General features: G+C 42.0%; 1 protein-coding gene across 1 annotated transcript; it reads left to right on the plus strand.

The window, feature by feature from the left end:
- On the plus strand, nt 1–26664 carry mkxa (mohawk homeobox a). The gene is made up of 6 exons (XM_073488865.1): nt 1–176; nt 2628–2787; nt 5980–6133; nt 10223–10585; nt 26298–26324; nt 26477–26664. The coding sequence occupies exons 1-6, from the start codon at nt 1–3 to the stop codon at nt 26662–26664; spliced, it is 1068 nt and encodes a 355-aa protein (XP_073344966.1).
- Nucleotides 26665–27075: the final 411 nt, after the last annotated feature.

Raw genomic sequence — 27075 nt, forward strand, 5'->3', positions numbered from 1 at the left:
ATGAACACCATCGTGTTTAACAAGCTGAGCAGCCAGGTCCTGTTCGAGGAGAAGGCGAAAGAGGTGGAAATGAGCAGCAGAAATTATTTGGAAGTCATCGACGGGCAGCATCCAGACCTCCTCTCCAGCAATCAGACCATCAGAGACAACCAGGCCATCAGGCACAGGCGGAGCGGGTATGTTGAGCTCTTCTGCTATCTTTAATTGCATGTGTGGCCTGTGTTAAAATGTGGATGAAATGGAGCGTGGGTTTTCTGATGAGGTGTGCGGTCATTTCAGTCAGAAAGAGTGGACAACAGCAATGGTTTTGTTATCAGGGCTCTGTGGTTATCTCTCCATCTTTTGCTCAAAATTAAAGCAGGAGGAGAAAAGCTCTGATAGGGCTTCTTGGGTTAAATTGCTAAAAAATGACATTGTTGATCAATATATGTGCTATAATACATTGAGTTTTGAATGGATAGATGCAGCTGTGCACAATTTATGCATTTACACACACAAAACTGATGTACGCAGAGAAACAATTTCCAAATTACCAGTCCAAAACAAAAAAATGCTTTTCATCTGGAGGCTGAGACGCACACTTGATCGTCCAGTCTGACTTTTCTTTCACGTGGCTCTAATGCAACAGGATCTGATGGATGAAGGAATTAGCGTCTACCGCTTCCCAATCTGGTCTTCATTTAAGTGTTGATGTTCACAGCTAATTTTCAAAATTAATAAGCAGGCCAGCTCTGTTCAGTAGCGTGTCTTATAGAGGTCTCCATCTGCTTCCAATACATAAATGTGCCCTTCAGCTCTCTGTGTGGTCCAGTCAATCACAAAAGGACCAGATTGTGTTTGTAAAACATGTATTTTATTTTATTTTCCCTTTGTTTGACAGGGAGCAGGTGTAAGGAAATATCATGTAACATTATTTGTTATCAATTATTTAAATGTTTATTGTGTACATATGGAGAGAACAGAGCATGCAGTGACCTTAAGGAATCTCCTCTAGGAGTAACCTTCAATAGTGAGAGTAAATATTATGAACCTCTGTGACTGTAATGTACCATCTCAAGGGAAGCATCAGTTCTAATGAAGAACATTGAATTATTAAACAGAGGTGTGTGTGTGTGTGTATGTTTAAAGCAGCGTTCAGAACACAGTAAAACATCCTTTCGGATGTTCATACCGATCTAGATTACAAGGAAAATATTTGTAGAACATGAACCTCAGGCAGAACTGAGGTTAGGCTAAAATATGTTACATCTGCTGTCAGTGGAGCTTTTTGGTGAGATAAACGGAGAAGCGGAGCACAGCGCCATACTGACATCTACAGGTTCAGAAAACCTGGAGCTAAGGTGAGACCGAGTCCTTGATGGAGCAAGAAAAAACCAACAGACGGACTTCAGTGAGAAATGAGTGGAAAAAACTCACAGGGTGTCCTTGTTCTGCAATGATGAATTTAAAGTGGATATTTTGTGGGGTTTTATCACTACAATATTCTTAAAAGATCAGCAGTGAGTTGCTGATTTGGGACGTTAGAATCTATTTTTAATCAGGGTATATTCCTGCTTTGGTGTTTTTACAGCATCCTCTGGACTTTTTCTGTAAAGGAAAACCAGAAGTATAATTTCAGTTTTCTGTCAGCCATCTGTGTGATGGCTTGGCTGTGACTGCGACCCATTGTTCCTCAGTCACTTCTCCTGGGTGCGAAATGTTAATCTGGCAAAAATGTGCACCCTGAGCAAGATGTTTTTGTTTGCTTCATTGCAACGTGTTGGCGGTTTGTGGGACACGTAATGAAAAATAAACTGCGAGTGGCCGTTTCTCTCTCTCTCTCTCTCTGGCTGTTTCACTCTCTCTCTCCGCTGTGTCTCTGCGTCTCTCTCCCTTCTAATCCAACCTCTCTCGGCTTAATTGCAGAGCTCTGGGTGAGAAAATTGCATGCTGTGTAGAGTGTTCACTTCATGACTAACGTGCTCAGACAACATGCCCGTTCACTCCGGTTGCAGCTGCACAATATTGTTTGGTTGACTTCAATAAACAACATAATCCGGCTTCTCTTTTATGGCTTTGAAACCAGATTTTTTTTTTTTTCCATTTTAATTTGAAAAGGGGGAAATTTAAATCTTAACTGTTTACTAACATGTTATCCTGAGCATGACGTTACTTGACAAATACAGAATGTGCACGTGTGTGAGGGACAACAAATGGTCGTTTAATCGAGTGAAATAAAAATAAGTGGCCATTTATTTTGATTATTTTCAAGCAAAAATGTAAAAGAAAAGTCTTATGTTTTTGTTTTGTTTAATCAATGATGCATGAAAACAACTGGTAAATTAATCGATAGTGAAAAAAAAATCCAGTTGCAGCCCTATACATGTCAAATCAGCCTTCTTAAATCTATAAAGAAAGACTAAATCCTGCATGTTTATTCGTTAGAAGATACGTTTAAAAAGAGTGATTTAAAAAAAGAATAAATATACTCGACAAAAAAAACTCCAATAAGTCCAGGTTTAGGTGAAATGTCCCTTAAAAGTGTCACTATACATGAAATATAAAGGTTTTATGTGTGCATTTGTATAATATCCTGTAACAGGTCTTTAGTTTTGTATCTGGCTTACGGTCCATGTGTTCCTCCACAGGGGTCGTCCCAGTGGCGGCAAAGTGCGACACAAGCGTCAGGCCCTGCAGGACATGGCGCGGCCGCTCAAGCAGTGGCTCTACAAGCACCGAGACAACCCGTACCCCACCAAGACTGAGAAAATCCTGCTGGCCCTCGGCTCGCAAATGACCCTGGTCCAGGTGAGTCTGCTTTCTGTTAGCCTTTTAGACAAAATTAAGCTGAAATATGCCAGGAAAGTGAGGTATTTCTTAATTTTACACTGTGATCAGTGAGGTGGAAAAGTGAGATTGGATTTCTGTGGTTGAGTTTGTGTCTGATCAGGTCTGAAAAGCAGGATTTCTACTTGTAATTTGAAATTAAGAGGCTGTGAGTAGAAAGTGTTTTTACATCTTGAGCTGTTTATTTTACACCTCTTGTGCAGTGGTGGTTAATGTCTGTAATATTTCTACCTTCCTCCAAATGCTACAGCTGACAATTCTGTTCCTGACGTATAAACTCTTAAAAAAAGTGGTTTGATTTTCTTAAATTTTCTTTGAATTATAGCTGTACAAACAGGAGAAACTCTTCAGAATGTCATAAGAACATTTAGAAAAATAAACCTACTTTTGTGTAACAGAAATGTATTTTCCTCTTTCCTCCTCTTGGTTTGTCTCTTGAATTCTCATATTTATCTTGAGACCCCTCGATGGTTCCGAACCACTAATTAATTATACTTATAAATACGTGCTTCAAAGTTTTATTGCACCCCCTGCTGCTAATACGAGAGCAAAGTGGCCGACCTGACTGCTGACAAAATGACAACCGAGAGGAAAACCCACCGGTGAATATGAGTGTGTTCTGCGTCTGGCACGTTCGGCTGTGTATGTACAGTATCATCTGGCTGACAAGGTCACTGATACAGCCTCACACAGTCTGCGGCGGCTCTCTCGGGCAGCCGGCCACAACGCTTAATCTGTTTCTCATTTTTGGGAGCCTGATGGAGCTGTTTGTTTTGGTGAGGGTGAGCAGAGTGCAGAGGAATGCTTTGAGTTGGACATCAGCGAACACACACAACCTCACACATGCATACATTGAAGCTGACATCCGAATACCAGCAGCAGTGTCAGAGGTCAGGCGATGATTTTACGGAAATTGAACGAGGTTGATTACGAGCAGGTAAATTATTTTTTCAGCATTTTTTTCAACATGATGGAGGTCTGTGGAATTTTTTACTCAAGCTGTTTTCATTTTCAAATGGATTGACATTTAGTCGTCTAATTGAATAGTTGATCGACAGAAAATTGTCATAATTGAATTATCTCTATAAACAGATACCTGCGTGTGAATCCAGAATCTATAGGCAAGGGACAAACTTTTCATATTGGAAGTGTTCTGGTTTCTTTTTGTAGTCAGTTTGTAGTTCAAACTGTATTGATGAAGTCTGTGTAGAGATTTGGCTTTTTATTAGTTTTAAAAAAAAGCGGATTTATATAGAGATAAATTAGCTAAGTTCAACCAAAAATTTAAATTCAGTCAATATCTACTCACCTCCATGTCAACGGATGGGCGGGTGAAGTATTGTAGTCAACAAAACATTTCTGGGACTTCTGGGTCTCCTAAACAACTGAAATCGACAGGGTTTTAAAAACGTAAAAAATAGAAGACAGAAAAAAAGCATAAAATGTCTCCATGCAGCTCGCCCTGTGTTTTCCGAGTCTCCGGAGGCCCAGAGATCCCAAATTGATTTGAAAAGACATGATTTATACTCTCACCCCAGGGTCGAGCTTGTGCTCCTACTGCAGTAGGGTGCAAGCTAACGCTTTTAGCTTTGCAGCAACAATGAAGATTTTGACTTCTGGAGACTTTGATCAAGCCAGACAAGCGGTATGGAACCATTTTATAACCTTTTTTCTGTTTGGATTTTTTTAAACAAGTCCCCATCTACTTCAGTTGTTTTCTAATAATGTTGCAGCACTGTTGTGACCTCATAAATGTTTTGTGGACTACAGAACTTCACCTGACTTTCCATCGGCATTGTGAGTAGATAATGACTGAATTTTAATTTCTGGGTGAACTCTTCCTTTACAACTAGACTAAAACTAATCGATTTATTTGGCAAATAATCGACAAATGATTAAATATGAAAATAACTATTTGGTGCAGCCCTCAGTGGCGTTCTTTTCTTTGCCTCTCCGGTCATGGAGGCTGAGAACTACCCAGTTCTTCCACTGTTTAGTCCAAACAGACCACTGCTGCCGCTGCCAGCAATGTGGACTGCATCACTTTATGTGAATTTTTCCCTGGAAACACCCACCTGGCACCAGGTATCTAAAGCAACTAAATCTGTCATGTTTTAGCAAAACAGTCCCTTTTTTCCATGTAAATGTTGTAAATTATTTCTTGAGAGTTTGTGCTAGTATGCCATCTCTCCATCACCATGCCTGCATGCCGTCTCCTCTACGGTACATACAGTGCAGACAGGCTGGGGAGAGAGAGCTGCTCTGGCAGCTGGGTTCCTCCTCTTTTAATCTCTCTAGGTGTCATCTGAGCAGGTGTGCCACCCTTTCTGTATTACCCCATTGACAGCTGTCTCTCCTCCGGTTGTCATTAGCAAGCCGTCCCACGTCTCGCCTCATCTCATCACGCCTCCCCTCTGGCCAAATCACATGCACTCAATGCCGCCTTCACCCCGGCGTGCCACAGCTGGCGACAAAGGGATGTGGGATGTTCTTAGTTAATGAGAAACACAATACTGAAAGAGGGGATCAGAAAAATAAGTACTCTAGCATAAGGCCCCTGTCCCAGCCCCTGCGTAAGCTGCTCGGAGTCTATTGAGCATGAAAAGTTATTCTAGTATAACATCTAATGGTCTCCCTTCCTAGTGAAAGGAAGAGCGCTGGCTCAAGTGTCTTTTTTATTGCATCTTGAGGACACTGTTGGAAAAAATGTACTATTGAAGGGAGGCAGCGTGGGTCCAGAATAAGCATCGGGGACGTACATCTCGGTCGGAACATTCGTTAATGAAACGTTGCATCTGCTGGCGGCGCGGCCTTCGGAGGGTGTTAAATGTTGCTACATGGCACAGATACAGAAAAGATGCGTGCTGTGATGTCTCTCCAGAGCGTCTGGGATGTTTCTTAAGGCTCAATTTCAGAGAGCTGCTCTGCAACTTGACTCTGTTTCTGTCTTCTGCCTTGAGTCTCTCTTGGTTTTTCTGAATGAGACTGATGGCAGGCAGGGAGCAGACATTTTCATAAAGGATAGTCTTTGCTTTGCTATGGATGTGGAGGTGTTTGGAATCAAAACAATAACATATCTGTCTATTTGCTGTGTCTTTGCACTTCCCTCTCTCCCCCTCTCTCTCTCTCTCTCTCTCTCTCTCTCTCTCCCAGGTGTCCAACTGGTTTGCGAATGCCAGGAGGCGACTGAAGAATACGGTGAGGCAGCCAGACCTGAGCTGGGCGCTCAGGATCAAGCTCTACAACAAATATGTCCAGGGCAACGCTGAGAGGCTGAGCGTCAGCAGTGATGACAGCTGCTCAGAAGGTACGGCTCCTTCTCTTTTCTCTGAGTAAAAGAGGTTTGAGTCGTAAAAATACAATGGAGAATTCACAAACCGCCCACATCACAGCTTGACTATTTAGACCTTTAAAGACTATTTAGTTAAAGCTTATAACATTACACACTGGAAACGTGGTGTTTGAAAGAAGTGTGCATGTAAGAGCCGAGGAGTGTTTAATGAAAGACGCTCCTATGTTGCATTGTGGGAATTGTAGGATGCACAATTTTTGGAGCCTGACCTCTACCAGTCTGTATAGAGATTAACCAGCGATTAAAAATAGGGATGTCGTAGCCTCTGCAGCAAAGATTTTAACCATGTTTTTTTAAAAATCCGTCTCTGTTCACTCGTACTCTATTTTAAAGGGGCAGTGTGTAAAGAATTTAGTTGAGAACATTAAAAAATGCACTCTGAAATTTGGGCCGTTCTCACAGAGAAGCTTTTTGTATTTATAATGGTTACACAAATAACCCTAGCTTTGTGCCAAAACCTAATTCTAAGACCTTTATTGTTTCACTTTATATTGTGATTACATGATACTTACACATGGAACACACTGCCTGCCTGTTTAGTGCATGACGGCTGCACAGTTCTCTACCCGTGTGTGTCCGCACAGACAGCATTGCTGCCGCAGCGTGGCCGCTGCCGGCCCTTATTTTAACTTGGAGTTTGCCTTTGATAATCATCAGTAAGAATGATTTCATGATTTTTCCTTTACCCCAGTTGAAAGAGCGAGAAAGAAAGAAATATGCGCACAGGACTGCCGTTCACCTTCTGTGTGTCTCCTCTTCATGCCTGTGACATCTTCCACATATACAGACATTAAAACCGTGGTGAAATGCATCTATTTTTGCCGTGAACTGTACGCATGTCACGTTGAAAATAGGCAAGACTCCGAATCTCTAGATGACGCGCCTCTGCAGTCTCACTTGACACGCGCGAGCCACGTAGCTCCCGCCGGCAGTGTGTCCGCTCAAACCTGTTTATATGGACGCTGAAATATAAAGCGAGACGTTCCGCCATGCACGAACACCGCTCATGCACGCAGTGTGCTCATCCTGTTATTCCTGCTGCAATCTGTGTTCAATCAATTAAGTACCAATTTAAAATTAGTATTACAAACCTGATTTCAAAACAGGTTGGGACACCTGAGCTCTTTTGTTATATCCTGATACAATCATGTGTTTCACAAAGTGCTGAACCTTCCTCATCCTTGCTTGTGAACGACTGAGCCTTTTGAGGATGCACCTTTCATGCCTAATCATGATACTGTTACCTGTTAGCAATGAACCTGTGGAACGTTCCAGGTGTAACGGGTGTTTTTGAAGCGTTCCACAAATTTCCCAGTCTTTTGTTGTCCCTGTCTCAACCTGCTTGAGACTTGTCGCTGGCATCAAATTCAAAATATACACATATTTACAAAAATCAATGAAGTTGATGAGGTAAAACATAGAATATGCTGTCTTATCTTATCGTATGGTTTTTACTATACTATACACCATAAAGGATTAGGATCCCAACTTTTTGGAATCAGGGGTGTAGTGTACTTTGCAGAGACCAGGAGGAACAGGCTGTTAGCGGGGGCCAGGAGTAAATTGGGGCTGAATAGTGGGTCCACCTAGCAATGCATTTGCATTTGTTTGATTGATAGGATGTAACATACATATGTATCATAAACACGTAGCTGCTCTATCCATTAATCTGATGGATGATCACATTAACAGTTAGAATGATGAATTCAGTTAGAAAATTGGTTTGACCCTGATGCTCTTTGTACAGAGTAACCAAGAAAATCTCCTTACATCATACTTTTATTCCCCCAAAATTCGAATCTAGCATTATGACATGAAATGAGGCCAACGGCCCGTCCTAAAAGCGGGCTGATGCTATGCAGAGCCATGTTCTGGATGTATATAAATGGTGAGTGTGCGGCCCAGCAGGGAGACGTCGAGGCCGTCGGGCTATGACACACTGTCATTAAGACACTCCACTAAGCCAACATCTGTCTCCCAGCCTACAATTGAAAATGAGCAGCTTTCTGTCAGCCGTGTATTTACAGCAACAGGTTTTTGTACTCACTGACAGCACTGTAAACATGGTCAAAAACAAATAAAAATATGAAACATACAAACTCACGCGGCGAAAGAACGAACAGAAAGGAAGAGCGCTGTGGTGTCAGTGATCTCTAATTAAATTTTTGAGGAGGAGAGGCTGAGCGTGTGGCTGAAAGAGGAATGTGCGCATGGTGTTTGCATTGTGTCCGCCACAGGCCACTGTACCACCGGAGGCTCTGTATATCTCTGTGACTCTTCTTTCTGTCACATTATGGTTATGAAGCTATCCGCAGCCTGCTCCCACTCCTGACCCACGCTCTAAAGGCCCTCTATTATGTTTTTAAGCCTATGCTTTTGTTCCACAGGCTATTTATGGGGCCAGACCTGACCCCTCTGACTCGTCGTACATTCCTCTTACTGTCCTTAAATGGTCCAGCTTGTTTTGTAGCTACGGTGGCAAGTGAGGGAGAGAAAATGCTGTTTTCTGCGTGGGATCTGGAGAGGCCACGCTGTCACATAGGCGCGGAAAAGGAAGTTTTATCTTTAAAAGGTGGCAGACGTGGATGTAAATGAATGCTGTCATGGGATTATAATGACAGGACGGATTTATTATCAGTTGTGTGGTTTAGCAGGAGATCCTGACGCGCTCGCTGAATCCTACCTCGGAAAGCTCAGGGGAAGGAACGCAAGTACGCTACCTCCATGTGTTTCTGATATGTGGGAGCTATAATTTTAATTTGGCCCAGACTGAATCAAATGTCCAACCTCCCAAATTACAAAATCACAGTCTTGGCAGGGACAGTAACTAGAGTAAACTTCTCCCTGATTTTCCTCCTGCCAGAGGATATCTGGTTTTTCAGTACCGTGTTTTATCTTTCCTCCCCGTGTCTTTCATCAGGTACGGACCTGTGCTTTAATTCAATCTCTTCGTCTGCAGAGCACCCTGGAAATGATTTATTTCTGCAGGGGAATAGAGGGGCAATGTGCTCCTGATGGAGAGGAAGTAGTCTACCATCCGCTACGGTTTGGTAATGCGTCTTAAGTCTCGCCTTGGCTTTCTGCTCTTGAGGCGATGCCAACAGGAGGGCAGGAGCACCAGGTTGAAATCCCCCTGCCTTGGTCTTTAGACTTGAGATTAGCTCAAAATAAGCAGACCCTGAGTCAGTGGGGATGAACGTGCATTGCACAGAAGTTTATATAACGTTTGGTGAAGGAAATGCGTGTTATGGCTCTGTGCTCCAGTGCCTTACAAAATCTAACTCGTAAGCTGTGCATGTCATCATACTGAACATATTAACACATCAGTACGCTGAGATATAAATACAATGGATGTCTATATGGGATTATTTTAAATACTAAAAAATAGTATTACACTGTTGAAAAAACAGAGAATTGCAAATGATTTGATACACAGAGGATTTTATGAAAACACAAGAAACTACATACAATTATGCACAGATTTTTGGGTGGACAAGAAGGCACAGAGGAATAAAAAATAGGAAGAAATGCAGGACAGCATCAGTGTGAATACAAAAAATTATTTGGAAAGATGCCCTTTGCTGAAGAAGGTGCATGTGATTGCATGCGCTGGCTATGTGCATCTAGTGTATCACAACATTTAACTCTGTAAAACTGTACATGTCATCATAATAAACGATTCACACACACATCATTGCCCAATAATGAACATTTTAAAATTCAAATGGAGTTTCTACCGTATTCAGCAGGTAAGGTGTAAATAATAACAATAAAAAAACATTCACAAACACTTGTCTACAAAGAATTACACAAGATTTGAAATAGAGATGCAAATCAGTGTGTTCAGTCATAACCAATTAAATATGCTAATCTGTGCAAGTTTTATGAAAACACAGAAACTACATAGAATTACACACAGTTTTTGAATTACAGAAAAGGGCACAGAAGAAATAGGAAGAAATACTTGGACAGACTTTACTTGGAAAATGTATCTCTGAATTGCATTGAAATGATTTTTCATTATCTTGCCCCTCGATGGTGTAGACGCGGACAACCCTCAGAGGACACAGAGTGGCCCAGAGGAGCTCACCAAACCCATGTACCAGAGCGTGATCAAGAAGGAGGGCTCTTCCATGGTGGGCATGGCCATGGGCATGGGTATGGGTATGGGCGCGGGGCTGCGCTCGGCCGCCTCGCTGACCGAGGACTACGTGTCTCCCCCCAAGTACAAGAGCAGCCTGCTGCACCGCTACCTGAATGACTCGCTGCGCCATGTCATGGTGGCCAACGCTGTCATGGACGCTCGCAAGAGGAACCACTCAGGCTCCTTCAGCTCCAACGAGTACGATGATGAGCTGCTCTCGCCGTCTTCCTCTGAGGCTGAGGCGAACTTTGTTTATCGGGCTGGTAAGGAGCCACATTTCTTGCATTCTTTCCCTTCAAGAGTCTCCCTCGCACACACGACATCCTTCACTTTTGTTCTTTTTTTGTCCCCTCCATCTGCACATTTTGTTTTAATTCCTGCAGCTGGTCCATTATTTCCAACTGTCTGCCTCTCTAGCCGTCATCCTGCCTCTCTCTGGATTACACTGCTGCTGCCTTCTTCCACCTCCTGACTTTCATTTCATGTGGTATTTAACATATTTTCCAAATGTGATTTTTGTGACTACTGAAGTAAAGGTGCAGTAAACAGGGACCTGATCCTTAATAAAAATAGACATGGCCCACATAAACACGCACTCACTTATCCACAACAGAGGAGCCCATGTACTGTCACTTCAAACACTGCAGCCAAAGCAGAGAAGGAATTCCCCCCGGCCAGCTCCTCTGACCAGGCTTTAGCAGGCCAGACACAACAAGGCCATGTGGAACACGCTCACTTTCAGACTACTGTTTGGCATGCCTTTGATCCCGCCATGAGGTCCTGCTGAGAGAGCAGGGGCAAGGCAAGCGGGCTGTGTTTTTGCGTGTTGGCAGACTGCATGTGCGACACGTAAAAAGCATACATTTCTTTTTTTAACATGAAGTGAATGCCACTGTTAAAGAAAAGTAACAGTGACAAAAATACCACGCAGCGAGTACCATGTAAAACAAAGCTGAATCTCTTGATATAGTAGGTCACTTGTTTTTGCACTTTTGCTGCCGATGTTCTTGCCAACGATCAGCAGAGTTGGAAGTATTCAGCCTCGTATTGCTCGCTCCAGAGGAAGTCATCTTCTGTGATTAATATTTCGACAGATTGAAAAACACATTCCAGAGTGAGATAAAACCAGATGAAGCTACTGTTTTATTGTCTCTTTTCTCCGGATGTGTGTTTATGCACAATTTGTTCTGACATTCTTGACACCTACAACATGTTGCCTTACGGACTTAATTACTGGCATGTGTTTCTGTTTTGGGCTTCTTTGTCATACAGCAGTTCATTTCAAGCTAGACTCAACTCTGTAAACTTTTTCAAATCAATGATAACCAACTAAAGGAAAAAAAGATGGCTAAGATTGCAAAATGATGACCAGATGTAGACAGAAATAAATGCTGCGTAATCAATGTAAAACATCAAAGAATTAATCAAGTAATTGTTTGTAATTAATTTTAATCTAAATATTTTTTATTTATTTGAATCAACTTAAAATCTGTAGTTTTTCTTTGTGAGTTAAAGTGTTACTACAAAGTACGACAGAGTGTTCACTTAATTAATTGGATTCAGTTTCCAACACAGTATCATTGGTACATAAGTAGACTTCCCAGCATGCATTTTTTTGAGGGCTAAACCTTTTTGTAATTTCAAGTAAAAGAACACATGATGGAAACTTGGCATGTGTCCTGTTTGTTCATAATAAATTACTTGGAGCAAAGGCTGCAACTAATGACATTCATTTTGATTAATCTGCCCATTTATTCCATCATGAATCGATTAATTAGTCTATAAGGTGTCAACAAATTTTCCCAGAGGCCCAGGGGAAGTCTTCAGATTGCTTCTGTTGTCCAACTAGCAGTCCATAACCCAAAGTGTCTTTATTATCATGACTGACAAAGAACAGCAGCAAATCCTTGATATTTCTGACTGAAATGATCACTCGAAATTCAACATAGTTGGCAATTTATTTTCTTTCAGTCAACTATTCTTTGCAGTCATATCTTGTCTTTGTTATACATTTCAAGTCACAGCCAACTTTGAGCCGGTTATTCGAGTTATTTCACATTTTCAAGGCGGCCGGGAAACTTGTGTTTTAAAGTTGAAAAAGTCATCAAATCACAAAACAATGCATGCTTCAAAGATTTCAGCTTGCAAGCCATCTGAGCTGTGAACAATCAGTCAGGTCTTTTCAAGCTCTTCTTCAGCTGAGAACACAGAGCCTGTCTTTTGAGTCTTCAAAACCAATAGTAATGATTTTGCTTCCTGTTGAGCGTGGTCAGGACCCGGAGGTGGGGTGTATTTTAAGGTGTCAGACTGACGGAGGACGAGGGCTCAGTGCAGCGACGAGCAGATTTTATTGTGTTTCATTCAAAGGTCCTCTCACGGACAAATGTGTTTCATATTATCTGAGTGCTAAGGAGGGCGGGGGGGGGCGGCGTGTGTGTGGGGTATGAAATGCATCAACCGCCGCAACGGTTACAGTCCTCCTGATCAAAAAACCTGAAACCCTGTGACCTGAACGAACATCAGGCTTTTTCACATCCAGGCACCTGCTGGGACTCACAGATGGTGAAGGAAAGAAAGAGATGGATAGACCAAGTGAGACTTATAACTCCCTCTGTACCAGACTTTAATAAGACAAATCCCAAAAAAAGGATTAATTCACCTGGCTGGCCTGCTGTTTTTAATAGAGAGTAACTATTTTATCTCTATGGTTAATATAATTTCTTGGCTCTGACGTTTCCCTCTTGGATTTCTCAGGCTCTGGCACCTTTACAGAAGTGTTACTCTGTTACATGCAAGAGGAGCTTTTGAATCCACACATGGAAAGTTCTCCGAGGCGGTGTTGACTCACGGGATCGAACACCTGCTGGGGCCCTCCGATCCAATCGCCCAGTCGAACAAGAAAGAAAAGAAAAGAAAAGAAAAGAAAAGAAAAGAAAAGTCGAGAAAATGAAATTTTAATTCCACATCTGATCTCGCAGGAGCAGACAGCAAATCAAAGAGGGAGGCAGACAGTAATAATTTGAAGCCCAGGTTTGCATCATTTCCTCTGTAGTTTTTTTCCCCCCAGATATTTTTGTAGTGAACACGTCTCTCTACCGCAAATAGTTTTATTGTGTCGTAATAATGAGAGAAAATGGTTATCTGAGTAGCAGATTTCACATAAATCTGTACTATCAATTATACTGAAAAAAAAAAGTCAGAATAAATAAGATTTAAACTCTGAATGCTCCCCAAAAATGTCTGACATTTTCAGTAGGGAGGAAAAGAATTTGAACTTGAAACAAAGAGCACAAACTGTGTCTTTTGGCACATTCTTTTGCCGAATTCCTGCCCATGAAACAACTTTGATTGGTCAAAGAAAAAGTGGCGTGCCTGGCAACCATCGTCCCATTGGCTTAAAGTCCATTAATGGGCCAGTTGGCTGTTGTTGAGCCCACAGTGTTATCTGTGACTACAAAGGGCAGTCAGACGTGGCAGGAGATGGAGAGTGTAGATTTACCCCAGTGGAAAACTACACTTCTGCTGGCTTGAAAGGACTCACACACTTGCACACACACACACTCATGTACCATTCAGAGCCCTCCATACGAGCACATGCACACACATATCCAGTACAAACACCCACATGTACACACACCTACAGTCCAAAGCCAGTGGGGAATTTCATTGAACACAAGGAGCAGTAGAATTCCATCACACATGCCAGGGGTTTCATGCCAAATTACCCTTTAATGGGATATTAAATGGCAGGAATCTGGCTCAATGTTTTTCTTCTTGCTCTGTACCAGATTTGGCCCCGTCCGATATCATATAGATCATTATACGGCAAATAACTTGCAGCGTTTCTGCAGATGGAGACTGAGAGATCTCGGTCAGACATTTTACACAGGGTTGACAGTGGTACATTTTCTCAGGTTTTCTCCTTTATGGACTCTGGTTACAGCTGAGTGCAGTAGCCTGATGGTGAATGTGGAATGCTTGCCAATGCTTCTATTGATGTGGAAAAGTACAAATAGCTGAAAGCAAGTCAGTGGCCACCAGCGAGTTTCCAATGATTAGATTGCCTTTTTTCGAGGGTGCATCTATTAAGGTAGCGGAACAGTTCGCTCAAAAATGAGAAGTCAGTCATTGTCTACTTAACCCTATGCCAATGGAAAGTAGAGAGACATTTTCTAGTCCACAAAACATTTCTGGAGCTTCACAGCAAGACAGCGCTGCAGCATTATCCTTTACAACTGAAGTAGATGGGGACTTACATAAAATGTCTCCATAAAGCTCGTCCGGTGTAATCCAAGTATCCGGAAGCCTTTAGATCCCAAACTGATATGAAAAGTTGTTTGCTGAACTCTCATCAACATGCTAAAAAAGCTCATTTTGAAAATGCTAACACGCTGATGGTACACACATCCCGCTTATTGATGATTTGCAAATGTTAGCATGCTAATACCCAGAACTAAGAACTGGCTAAGCGTTTTTATGGATCCCACAGCTGTCTTGCTAATATCCACCCCGCGCTTGCTTCTTACTGGCTAGTAGCTACGCGTTGCCTTCGCCTTACTCTGCCTCTGATTAGAAAATATTCTTTTCCAAGTCCTAACCAGTCTCACTCCTCATGCCAACAATCTGACTAACCCTAACCAACAAAGGTGACCAATCGTAGGTAGAGTAGGCCTATACCAGGTCTTAGCAAGAAAAGCTGTGGAATCCATAATAAAGCTTAGCAGATAATGTTCTTAGTTCAGGGTGTTAGCATGCTAACATTTGTTAATCAGCATTAAGCATAACATGACTGTCTACCAAATGTCATGGCAACCCATCCAATAGTTGCCGAGACATTTCACTCCAAACCACAAATTTCAACCTGAAAAGTGGATCACCAAAGTCATTTGGTTCAATCCTCAGGGAAACAAGAGTATTCATCTTTTACAGAGGGTCATAAAACAGTTGAGTTGAGGGGTTGACTAGGGTCGCTATAAAATACTTTAGAAGGCATCTTTACTTGTTTTGCTTATATGTTTTTTCGAATGTGTTCTGAATGGGTTGGTGGGGTGGTTCAGTCATTTCCACCCAGGAGTCCTGTGTAAACCCAATGTCAATGATGACATTAGAGGGTAGTTATTTTAAACAATACCATGATCAAGTATTTTTGGTGCCTGAACCTAACCAAGTAGTTTTGGTGCCTATATTTTGCAAATGAACTGGACATTGCGTGTTTGTTATTGGTAACTCGATCACTGAATGAGACCATGTTTTTTCACAGGGATGTTAAACCAACGTACATTTTTACCATGTTCACCATTTTAATTTTGTTAGCATTTTAATGTTTGCTAAAGTAAGTATTAAATCATTTAAATATTTGACGCTTGATGAAAAGTTAATGGATTACCGCAGGGATTTAAATTTAAAAGAAAGAACCTGAATTTGTTCAAACTGCCAAAGTGACCTAATTATTTATTTTCAACTGTTACTACTGTTAATTACATTGCACATCAACCAATGTAAATAAAAAGTGAGGTGCTGTTCAACACTTAGTTTTTTTAGAAATACAACCAAGGAAAACAGCAGCGTTTGACGGCAGCCACTTAGGTCCTAAGGGCCTTTCAAATGAGGCCACAGTGAGTGCCAGACAGTTATTGAATCCTGGAGAGTTTAGTGGCACTTAAGGAGCTCTGGAGTCGTCAAGGTGAATGGAAGAAAAGTGATCTTAATGTGGAAAAAAACAGAAGAATGTTTGGATTTCTTGTCTCGAGGTAGAAAGATCTGATAGTCGTTCATGATAAAAAAAGATTTCTGTCAGGGCTGTTTTCACATTTTCGACTAACAAGATATACTTAACTGAATTTCCTTTACCATTAATGTGTCTTTTGTTTCCTCTCCAAAGAGAAACCCAACTGTGATGATTTATACAGCAGCGTTGTTGGGATGGGTTGGTGGTTGTGTCTGATTTAAGACTCGGATGTCACATTCACTGACTGATGAGCGGCGGTGTAATTTACTGCAGGCCACAGAGCAACAGGAAAGACAATGCTCGACCCAGGGCCTTCTCTGTGACAATGAGCCTCTCCCGGACAGTTATGGATGACAAGTCCTCATCGGAGGAATCCAGAGATGTGGATGAACTGGCTACGATTTGCGCTTTCCACAGTTTCATTGGAAAGGAGAAAGGGAAGACAGTGAGAGGGTGGAGGGTTTTAGGATGTTGTTCCAAGGCAGCAACATTTGCCAAGACTCACTGGGTTCAGGTTGGACTTTAGGAATCAGTGTGGAGGGGATGAGAGGAGGAGAAGGAGGCACTTGTTCCATCCAGATGTAGAGTTGAGTTTCTCCAGCAGTGGCCTTTTGGGAGAAGAAAGACAGCATGGTCACTATTGAGACAGAGGCTGTAGCTGGAAGAACTTAGGGATTTGTGTGTATTATTGTATTTCTTCTCACAAAGATAAAGAGAAGAGGACAGTTGACAAGGTCTCGCTGTATCAAGGTGATGATAAAAGAACAGGACTTGGATTTAGGGACTGGGTTAGTAAGTTCACATTCATAGTTTTCATATTTTGTTCATATTTTTGCACTTGCCCCAAGTGTTGTCTGGCCATGTAGACAGTCTCTCTTTGAATATCTGCTGCTGAAATGTCTGCTTGTGCAATACAGGTGATTAGAATTTCATTTGTTCTCCTCTGAGGATTTAAAGTTTAAAAATTCAACAGCAAGATGTCTTTCCAGAAACAGTAATGCTGGATTAGACACTGCCAGCTGTTTTCTCTGGTAGAGAAACTGTAGAGAGACTGTAGTTGAACCAGAGAACCAGCACTTCCAAAACTTGTCCAAACTTCTTCAAGAATTTATTTGAACAAAATTAAAAAAACAACACTGATGAAAGTTATATAATGCACATGACCATTGATATTAAACATGGGGTGAGTGATTCTGAAGACAGACAGTTGATTGTTAAATCATTAACCCCACCTTTAAGTGAAATATAATGGCTTTATTTAATAATTGTTTTGAAAAAAAATTATTTAACCATGTTGTCCTATCTTGCTGTGCAGATGAACATTCAAGAAATGTCACAGTGGATAGACATTTTGCAACTTCTCTTCTGAAAGCTTCACTGGGAATTACAGAATTAGAAATGACCCCAGGCAACTTTTTCTGCATTAAAATCTTTAAACAAAAAGTTTTCATATCAGTGCATATCGGACGACATATAACCTGATACCGATATATCTGTGATAAGCCAATATTGGCCAATGATATCAGCCAACCGATATATCGGTCAAGTTCTAAACTTGACATCATGTTGTGTATTATTAAGCATTCATAGATGCTTTAAGTATCACATCTGATAACTTTTCCTTGCAGATGAGTAATTCTGGCATATTTAACAGTTTTTAAAAGCATGGTTGTTGCTTATTTCCTCTGTTTTGACACATTTGAAGAGAGTTTTTTATTTATTAATGTATTTTAAGCAGAAATTGGCATTTTTTGGCGCCCCCCACAGTTTCTGTGTGCAATGCCACCATCGTAAATACAAACCCCAGGTCTGTAACAATTTGTCAGACATAATGAAGGTGCCAACTACAAACAAAAGCCATTAGCAGGACACACATTTTTACTTTCTCTGACTGTGTGGAAGTGTTTTCACATCAGAGAGGAGGGAGAAAGGCGTGAGAATGTGAATCTGAGGCTGCAGGTAAAACATACTGATGTAGGCTGATAAAGAACTTTAGTGTGATGCTGAACTGAAAAAGACAAATAGTTGAATATTTAGATTGAACAGCAAAGTCTAGAGTCGGGTAAAGCCCTATCACATCATCCTGATACGCTTGTCTTCTAAATTCAAATAAACTAAACAGTGGTATATTTTCTCTAGTTTCAACAGGGCGCGCCCCCTCGACGGTAAAGTATCATATGTCATCACTGTCACAGGAGAATAAAGGATCCATCAGAGCTGATTATTCTTGACAATGTTATTCACCAATACAAAGTGTGTAGCTTTGATTGTTGAAATCTGTGTGTCAAGGATTGTTCTTGTTGCAGCAGAAAGTATCACGTCACAAGGATTGAGATATGCAAGCAGTGCGCAGATGGTCGGAAACGGTGACCAGTGGATTTTTGATGGGAAGTTTCCTTTTATGAATATTTGCAATACGGATTTGTTGTTTGTTGTCCAGGGGACGTGTGGATAGTGAGTTCACTCCACCCTTTCAGATTTTAATGCGTCAGCGAGGCAGGACCACTTTCTATTTTTCCAAATGTCATTTCTTAATGCTGGGAGCACCACAAATGGAATGGGAGGAAATGTAAGATGCAGATCTAAACTGTCTGAGTTGCTATTAGAGGTTTGTTGAGAAATGTGTGGTTGTGTAATTTTGGTGAATTGGCCCTTTAAAGTCAGCTTTGATTGAGGACTGTATATTGTATATTGTGTGTCTGTATATTGCAGATTAGCAGGGTTAACACAAAGGTTTGAAGATTGCAATAAGTGAGTGTGTAAGTGCAAAGTGTCCTTCAGGGTGTGGCCGGTCTGACAGTGGGAATGACTGGGAGTTGGCAGAGGTTAAGTTCAATGCTGGCACTGAGCTGTGGTGGAGCTTCATGTGAATGGAAAGGTGGATAAAAAGACAGAGGAAGAGAGAGAGATGGAAAAAATAAAAGCCCTGATGGTGAAGCTCTATCATTGGGATGCTGGGATATTGGCTTCCGACCACTAAACAGAGGCTGGGTGCGAGGCAAGACGGAGACAGTGTTCATCCTAGCCGTCAGCCTGCAGAGAAGTGTTAACAGACAAAACATCAGCAGAGATGCTATTTATACTCCCCTAACATAGAACTGGATGAGAGCAGAATAATCAGCCCTCTCAACCTGATCGTTTTTAAATCATCACCACGCCAGGGTCACACACACACAATCGGCTCATCAGATTCAGAAAACACAGCTGCCTGCCCAGCCGGGGAAACCGAGCCACGCTGCCCTGGTCTGCATAAAACACAAATTGTTTCCATTTTAAAAAGCAAGCCGTGTCTAGAACAATAGGCTACCATTGTGTTCCCACGGGATGGAGGAGAGCTTTAATGAGAGAGCAGAGGTGTGACCCAGCGAGGACACAGAACACACACACACACATGCACGCACACGCACGCACACACACACACACACACGCACACACTGCAAACATATCATTTGGCCTCCAGCTCCAGAAAAAAAGATATTTTTGGGGCACAGGAAAACACTTAAAGATCAAAATAAGGTTTACTTGTGGTTTCTGCTTTTTTCTTTTTTTTTCTTACCCTAATGTGTGTGTGTTTAGTGCACCGCATTTGTTCATCCCCGAGGATGTTACTGAGAAACCTGTGATGAAGCGGGTGGAGTCAGTTGTTTTGTCTCGTCTGTACCTGTCGTATCAAAGCAGTGATAACAGGCTCATCTGTTCATCATCAGGAGGGCCGTTCCTCCATTGATGTGTCCCTGCTGTTATGAAGTCAGCATTTCACATATGAGCCCCTCTGATGCCATCATCATCTCCTTTTCAATCTTCTGCGATGATCATTTTGTTGCGATCATCCGTTGTCACGCCAAATCCCAATTCTTCGTGACGAGCCTGTTGGTTCCCTTTTTGTTTGTCTATGACACCCTGGCAGTCACACAGAAGACACTCATGACAATGTATTTATGTCTTCGTCGAGACGCTCTTCTCATTTTGGCTAATTTACGGGGGGCCCTGATTACACTCTGTTTACTGGCACTCGTAAACACAATGACAACCTGGCAGTGCTTAAAAACCCAAAACACTGTTATTATTTCCCCATCCAGCAGGGAGAAGACACAAAGCATAATCCTCATTGCTGGCCACAGACACACCAGTGTGTCATCTGCCGGGCAGACGTGGAAAAAAAGCAACACAGACGAAGAAATGCAGCGGATGGGAGAGTCATTTTTGGGCAGCGGCTTAGTATCTGTCTGGCTTTGTCACTGTGTGTATGTTCAATTTAATGGCGAAAGAGCTAATTTTTCAATATTTTTTCAAGTGATGAAAGTGTTGTCAGGGCGAACGGAGAAGGCATTAAATTCACGCCGTGTATGATGTCTTTGGCCAACTGAGTGGAATTGACAGTTCGGTTATTTGGAGCCTCAGGCGCAGACTTTTTCACCACCCGTAGGGACAGAAGGAGAGCGAGGCAGGGAGAGAAATGGCTGGGAGGGGTAATATAAAAGTAGAGTTGGCAGAGTTCAAGGCAGCCGGGTGCCAAGGCATCTCTAACTTCATTTACAGACTCTTCTTGACATTATAAAAAGCACAGATCATTAGAGAAATGTATAAAAGATAGACCTGGGAGCCCAGAAGCATGAGTGATCGCTCTGTGTTTTACCTCATGCTAAAGACTGCGGTTTGGGCTGGTGACAAATCAAAGATAGCATCACTAGATGTCGCCTGAAGCATTCGTCATCTCCGTTTTGGTTGGAACCAAGGAGACTAAAAGAAACGTGTCCGCGCAGTCACATGTCTGCATTAATTTGAATGTGACTTTACATGTGGTAGGCTTCAGTGAGCTTCAGGACACAGGCTTTGCTGGAGGTAAAGTGTGGCTGAAGGATTGTGCGTTTTCTGCCCGATGCAGCGCTGTGACTCACCTGTGGTGACAGTAAGTCTTGACTCATCCCTCACTTCTTGACTGGCTGCCTGAGAAATCAAAGAAGCTGCATGATGACACAATGATCTGTTCTCATTCTGACCGGCTATGCGGTTGCACAGGTCAGCAGCAAGCGAGTCTGCAACGCCACTCTGGTTCTCATCAGGTGCTTATGAGGAAATCAGCTTAGCTCATTTCCTTACTACAACAATTGAGTTTGGACTTGTGTGTGTGTGTGTGTGTGTGTGTTTCCAGCTGCTTCTCCATGATCGTGGAATAATCTTCTCATTCAAAGTAAACAAATTTCACCTTCTATCCACTGGAGTAATGGATTCTTTATGCATTTATATAGATTTATTTGTTTATGTATATCATACTTTATAGATAACTTATTTAAGCTATTTTTGTAAGCAGCTTTTAAGTTGCTAGGTGATTGAAAGAAGACTCTCTGACCGGTGTTTACCATAAAACATTTGCTTCTATCTTTTTAGCTGTTATTAGGTATTTACTAGCATTTACAACTGCAGACTTATTGGATTTTACCAATGGCATTGTAATATTTATAATTATTGATGGCTTGCTATTTTTTTTCTGATGACTTAAGTGAGAAACTCCCTTTAAATGACTTAATTAACATGAGTAATTTATTTGTCATTATACAACACAGGGTTGCATACAGAAATTACAGATCTTGTTTACAGTTTTTTCTATACAAATATACATAACATGTAGTGCATCTGTGTCAGGGTGTAAACGGCAGCAACAAGACGGTGATGATAATGTGGTCGCCATCTTCATATCAAAAGTTCGACATCTGGGAAACACTGTCCATCAACTTTGACTGTGTGAGCACTGAGCATCGATGTTATAAACACAGAGTCCACCTGTCCTCGTCCGGCTGTAGTCCTGCGCTCTGTCAGCTCAGAACCTGGTCTGCCCGTCGAGTGCAACAGCTTAATCGGAGATGTTGTGGTGGAGAAAGCTCTCTGTGGACATAACAGTCTCTGATTTCATGTTGTTTTGCCAGCCTGAGTCCCATTTTGTCCATTTCCTTTTCCTGAAACCAGACATTAGCCAGGAGCAGCCTTAAACCAAACTGGATTAACATGGCTCCTTTTCCGACTTTCTTCCTCCCTGGGGCGGTCCAGCCGGTCACGTTAGATGGTCGAAAGACAGCGTGGGCTGTGATGGTCTCAAAGTCCGCTGCTCTTAATTCCCAACCACTCGCTTTCATCTCCAATGACAATGCCAGACATTAAAAAAGACAAAAATGTAACGTGTCATGAGTAATATTAGAAACTTGCTGTTTTACACTTGAGCTACTATAAATAACGATTTATAACATCAAACTTGATATTGTATTAGAAATAATGACTTTACTTTTAATGACTCAGCAGAAAACACATTTTTTTCACAACCTGGTAACTCAGAAGTTGTTATAATTAATAGAAAATGTAAAGAAAATTGTTTGTTAATTATTTATAAAGCCATAAGTTACAACTTCTCTTCCTCTTCTCTTTCTCTTTACTTTCTTTAGTTTTCTTTGAAATAATCTTCAAGGCCTACTTGCGTTATTGTAGCTTTCAACCACAGTTGACGGCTCAGTTGTCTTTGTGTGATTGAAGTATGGAACTTTGGTTTTGTTTTAACAGGTGGTGGTAGCTAGTACGGTCCTAGAGCTTTAGGAAAAAGCTAGTAGGTTGACCCGGATTTAGGATAATATTGTCAAACTAGATCAAGAACAAACTTTCACTTTTACATTTTCGAGAAATACTTATCTGCTTTCTTGCTCAGAGTGGGACGAGAAGATCAATACGACTTTCATATATCTGAATTAGCTATGGTCCTGGTGGTGGGAGTCTAGACTGGAAGCAAAACTTCTTCCAGTTCTATTTCCAGCACAAATTGTAAGCAGGAAGTAAAAGCAAGCCTGTTTTTCCAAAGTTCAAACATTTCACTCCAGCAGCTCCTCTACAGCTCAACAATCTGCTTCTTGTTTGTTTAGTCTTTACTCCAACAGACATAATAAAATGACAATTTCTGGTTTCCAATAAGTTTTATGCTGTAACTTAGACTTACTCACGACTTATTTCTGGCAACATGTGATTTTTGGTGACGTAAGAATTGACAGTTACTCGAAGTCACTTTGTATAAGACCACCAACTAAAACCCTGAAACGTAAATGTTGTATTAAATGTGTGTGTGTGTGTATGTGTTTATTTGTCTGCCTAATTCAGCCCAGTCCTTGGTTTGTGCAACATGGCCTGCCGTGTTTATTGTTGTATGTTGCTAACAACAGGACCAGATGGTAACGATGATAGTCGACCGCTCTCCTCTGCAGTCGTTAACAGGTGTAACCTCATTCCCTCTCTAATTTGTCAGCCCCCGCTTGTTTTCCCTCATTTTCATCAAGTTTTGTTAAAACTACTCGAGGTTTATTTTTTTCATTTTTTCCTACATTACGCTGCGGTGATGTTAAGTGAGCTAGTATTTTTGGACTTCCAGTATGACGCCAGAAACCATCAGACTTCTTAGCTTTCCCCTTTGGCGGTCTGTGAAACCCCACTGTCAGTGGAGCCCAAAGGCAACAGCAGAGTGGACTGAGTGTTCAGTAGCAAGTATTAAAGCAAAAAAAGTAGAAAAAACAAGGAAAAAAAGAATAAGAAAATAGTAAAAGGTGATTTATTAGCGAATTATTGAGTCTTTGGCGCCGCTCTTGTTTTCAAAAAATCTTAGTTTTAGATGTTTTAGGCACAGAGCTTTGGAAATAGAGTTTTTCTACACAGTGGTGCATTTCCAGATCCTGGGGTCCAAGGGTCCTGAGGGAAGGAGCTGGTGCCTAGTCTAAGGGGGCGGGGGGGATGTTGTCCTGGAGGTCCTCTTGGCCTTTGTACCGAAACTTCACCACCTGCCTGAGACCTCAGAAAACACTGTTTTGTATGTTCTGAATGGAGCATCTGGACAGTGGCTGCCTCACACACACTGGAAACACTCAAAGCTGTGGATGGAAAGACTCACACACTGAACTTCCCAAGGCGCAGAGACACTTTCATCTGGATGTTGTTTGTCTTTGATGTTGCTGTTACTGACCTCCTTCCTGCTGTCACTAACCAATCTGCACACTGAGCATCGCAGCTGTAAACACTGAGCTAATATATTTTTGGAGAACATGAACAACACATGAAAACCGTGTAATTGGCCTGTAATTATGGAGCTGTGATTATAAGGAATGGTGTATATTTTTTTGATCAGGACCAATCGCCTTTCAAACACAGGCAACAATCAAGAGAGTAGATGGATATAGAGTGCAGAGGATGCCTTCACACGTTTGGAAAATGGCAATGAAATGGAGAATAAGAACAAACAGCAGATGAAGAGGAGATGGATAATATCAAGGACTTTTAAAAACAGCTTTTGGAAATGTGGACGACATGGCAGAGAATCACCGTTTATTAAAACTTAGATGGGAAACATTGCATTTGTTTTGGCTGGGCTGCGTTAGAGCCTTGATTACCTGGATCTGGAGGTATTACAGCAAATCACTGCAGCAAGGGGTGAACGAGTGGAGGACGGAGGATGAGGAATATCAATAAAGGAAAATGGACTGGCTGATAAAGCGAGATAAAGGCCCAGGGAGAGATAGCACAGCGGGGAGTTGTGGCCAGACAAGAATGCAAGGATTTTGTTGGATGGCTTTGACGTACTAAAACCTCAAATCTCATTCTGCGGTTTGTACTTCTGGGTTATCATGTCCTCATCTCCCTCTCGCACGTGCGCACACATTCCTCTCTTCTGTCTAAGAACCATCAGCAGACAAATTGTGAAGAGTGAAGTCTATCGCTCTCTGTAGATTACACCTATTATAGAATGAATGGAAAAACGACAAGACCTTTCATAACCAAGCCCACATTAGCCCACCTCCTTGCAAAGCTGGTTACTGTCAGCATGGGTCACGCTACATGGGAACATTTTTGGGAAACAAGGGAGGAACAGAGCAAAGTGTTTTTGTAATAATTAGGCACTTATGGATCAAGATATTTGGAAAGTCCATGGAGGGCTTTGGCAGGGCTGGAGGTGATGAAGCAGAACGGTAAAAATCTTGTGTGTGCTTTCTCCGATGTTGGGGGAGTTTGGCTCTCCATCTCTGTGGCTGTCTGTAGCGATGCTAAACCCCAAACACAGTGTCCTTGTGCAACCTTTTACAGTCCCTTCTAACAATCATGGGAATGAAATTCCAGTGAAAATGAAGGGTGCAGATTTTTCATTAGTAGGAGGGAACGCTCAGGAACGCCCGTCGACTGTTATGTTGCGGTGACGGTGGTGCGAAGAAGGGCTTGTAAAACGGCAGCTCAGGTTTAGACATTTGCTTTACGGGAAAATGTGGCGTGGGGGCTGCAGAATACTGTTTGTCCCTGGGTGATGTGTTCGTGGTGTGGCTTCTGGGAATTGAAGAAAATAGTGACTGTAAGAGAGCAGGAAGTCATTGCTGAGCGATAGGTATCATGAACTCTTTGATACAGTTGGACAAACTGGAAATTTCAAGAGAGTTTACCCTCTTTTGAATGCTCTAAGGTGGGCCACTCATCTACACCTGGTCAAAATCGGACTTCTTAAAAGCTCACAGGGTCCCAGCTGCTAAGCTAACTTAAAGAAAGTGCCTGGAGGCTGCGCAGCTAGGAAATCCAAATGCTCTGCTCTCTTTTAATGCCTCACGAAACGCCAAGCCTGTGTCACCATACTCTGCTGCTGGGCAGTACTTACCTAAACCTGGACCCAAGACAGAGGACAGGTTCAGCATAACTGCAAACACACGCGACGTGCACATGGCCTTTCTCTTGCTGAAGTAAACACACTGGTTGCCCTGAAGAGAAGTTTGGGTTCATTGTTCAATGACTTTGCTATTCCCTGCTAATGTTTTACATATGAGACAGAGATTGCTCCCATTTGAAGTAAAAAAAAGAGAGCAGACATCCATCCCCCCGTCAGTCATTTTTTTGATACGATTTCCTCAGACAACTCAATTATGTTGGCCCGGGCCCACTTGTTTTCCAACAAAATATTAGAGAATGGAGTTTATGAGTCATAAGAAACGTCTTTCAACTCGATCCTATTAGTCGCCTTGTTTCTTGACGGCTTCTTGCAGAATGTCTGTTTTGTCCAACCATCTGATTAAGAGAGAAAACAGAGCAACACATGTTTGCGCTGGACGTGGTTGTACACACGCAGACCTCACACAAAAACCATGCACACACGCTTCTGAGCCTGCATGTTCAGTAAGATTTCAATAAATCCTCATTGACCTGAGAGAACTCTGCAAAATTAACCTTTTTTTTCCCTCTTGTGCTTTCAGAAACCACAGACCATGGATCAAGTAAATGTGACAAGTGAGTGGACTGTCTTTTACATCGCAGCCAAGATCAAATCCAATGTTTTCATTCATTACAAGCTGACCTCTAACTCCCCTGCTCTCTGTTTTGTTCTTTTCCTGTGCATGTTTTGTGATAACCAGCGGCAGAGGTGGCGTCGGAGCTGCGCAGAAGGAGAAGGTGAAGGGCAAAGACGAGACGTACTGGAGGGAGATCAACGCCGCCATGGCCTTGACCAACTTGGCGCAGGGGAAGGACAGGGCCTCTGGGACCACCAGCTGCATCATCCAGAAGTCCTCCCATATAGCAGAGATCAAGACTGTTAAAGTGCCGCTGATGCAGAAATATTAGCCCCGACGTCGTCTAACATCTCTCTATGCAAAACCAGCTAACATTCCTGTTTCAGAGTCCAAATAGGCCCCCCCCCCCCCACCTTGAGAGAATGAAAAGACAACTGTTGTTCAAGGAGGAGAGGGGGTGTTTGACATGAGAAAGTGTGAAACAAAAAGAGAACTCTCATTCTTTTCTTGACTTAAAAACGTGCAAAAGAGGCCTTGACCATCATTTTTCTTTGCTGGGTTGATGTGTGACAGACAAGTGTTGATGATACTTCCACTGCAGTATTTCCCTAAAAACAAGACGATTTTGTAATGTTAACTTATTTTTGATAAGTCTGATTTTTTTTTTTATTCTTTCATTTTTTTATGCTACGAAATTTGTATTTTTGCCAAAGTGCCTTTGTTATTTAGATGAATAACTCGC

Source organism: Pagrus major, chromosome 19 (assembly GCF_040436345.1).
Source record: "Pagrus major chromosome 19, Pma_NU_1.0".
NCBI classification, from domain to species: Eukaryota; Metazoa; Chordata; class Actinopteri; order Spariformes; family Sparidae; genus Pagrus; species Pagrus major.

Coding starts and splice junctions, on each gene's coding strand:
- mkxa (XM_073488865.1), top strand. CDS start 1: ATGAACACCATCGTGTTTAACAAGCTGAGCAGCCAGGTCCTGTTCGAG. Junction 177..2,627: donor ATCAGGCACAGGCGGAGCGG/GTATGTTGAGCT, acceptor GTTCCTCCACAG/GGGTCGTCCCAGTGGCGGCA. Junction 10,586..26,297: donor GAACTTTGTTTATCGGGCTG/GTAAGGAGCCAC, acceptor TTGTGCTTTCAG/AAACCACAGACCATGGATCA.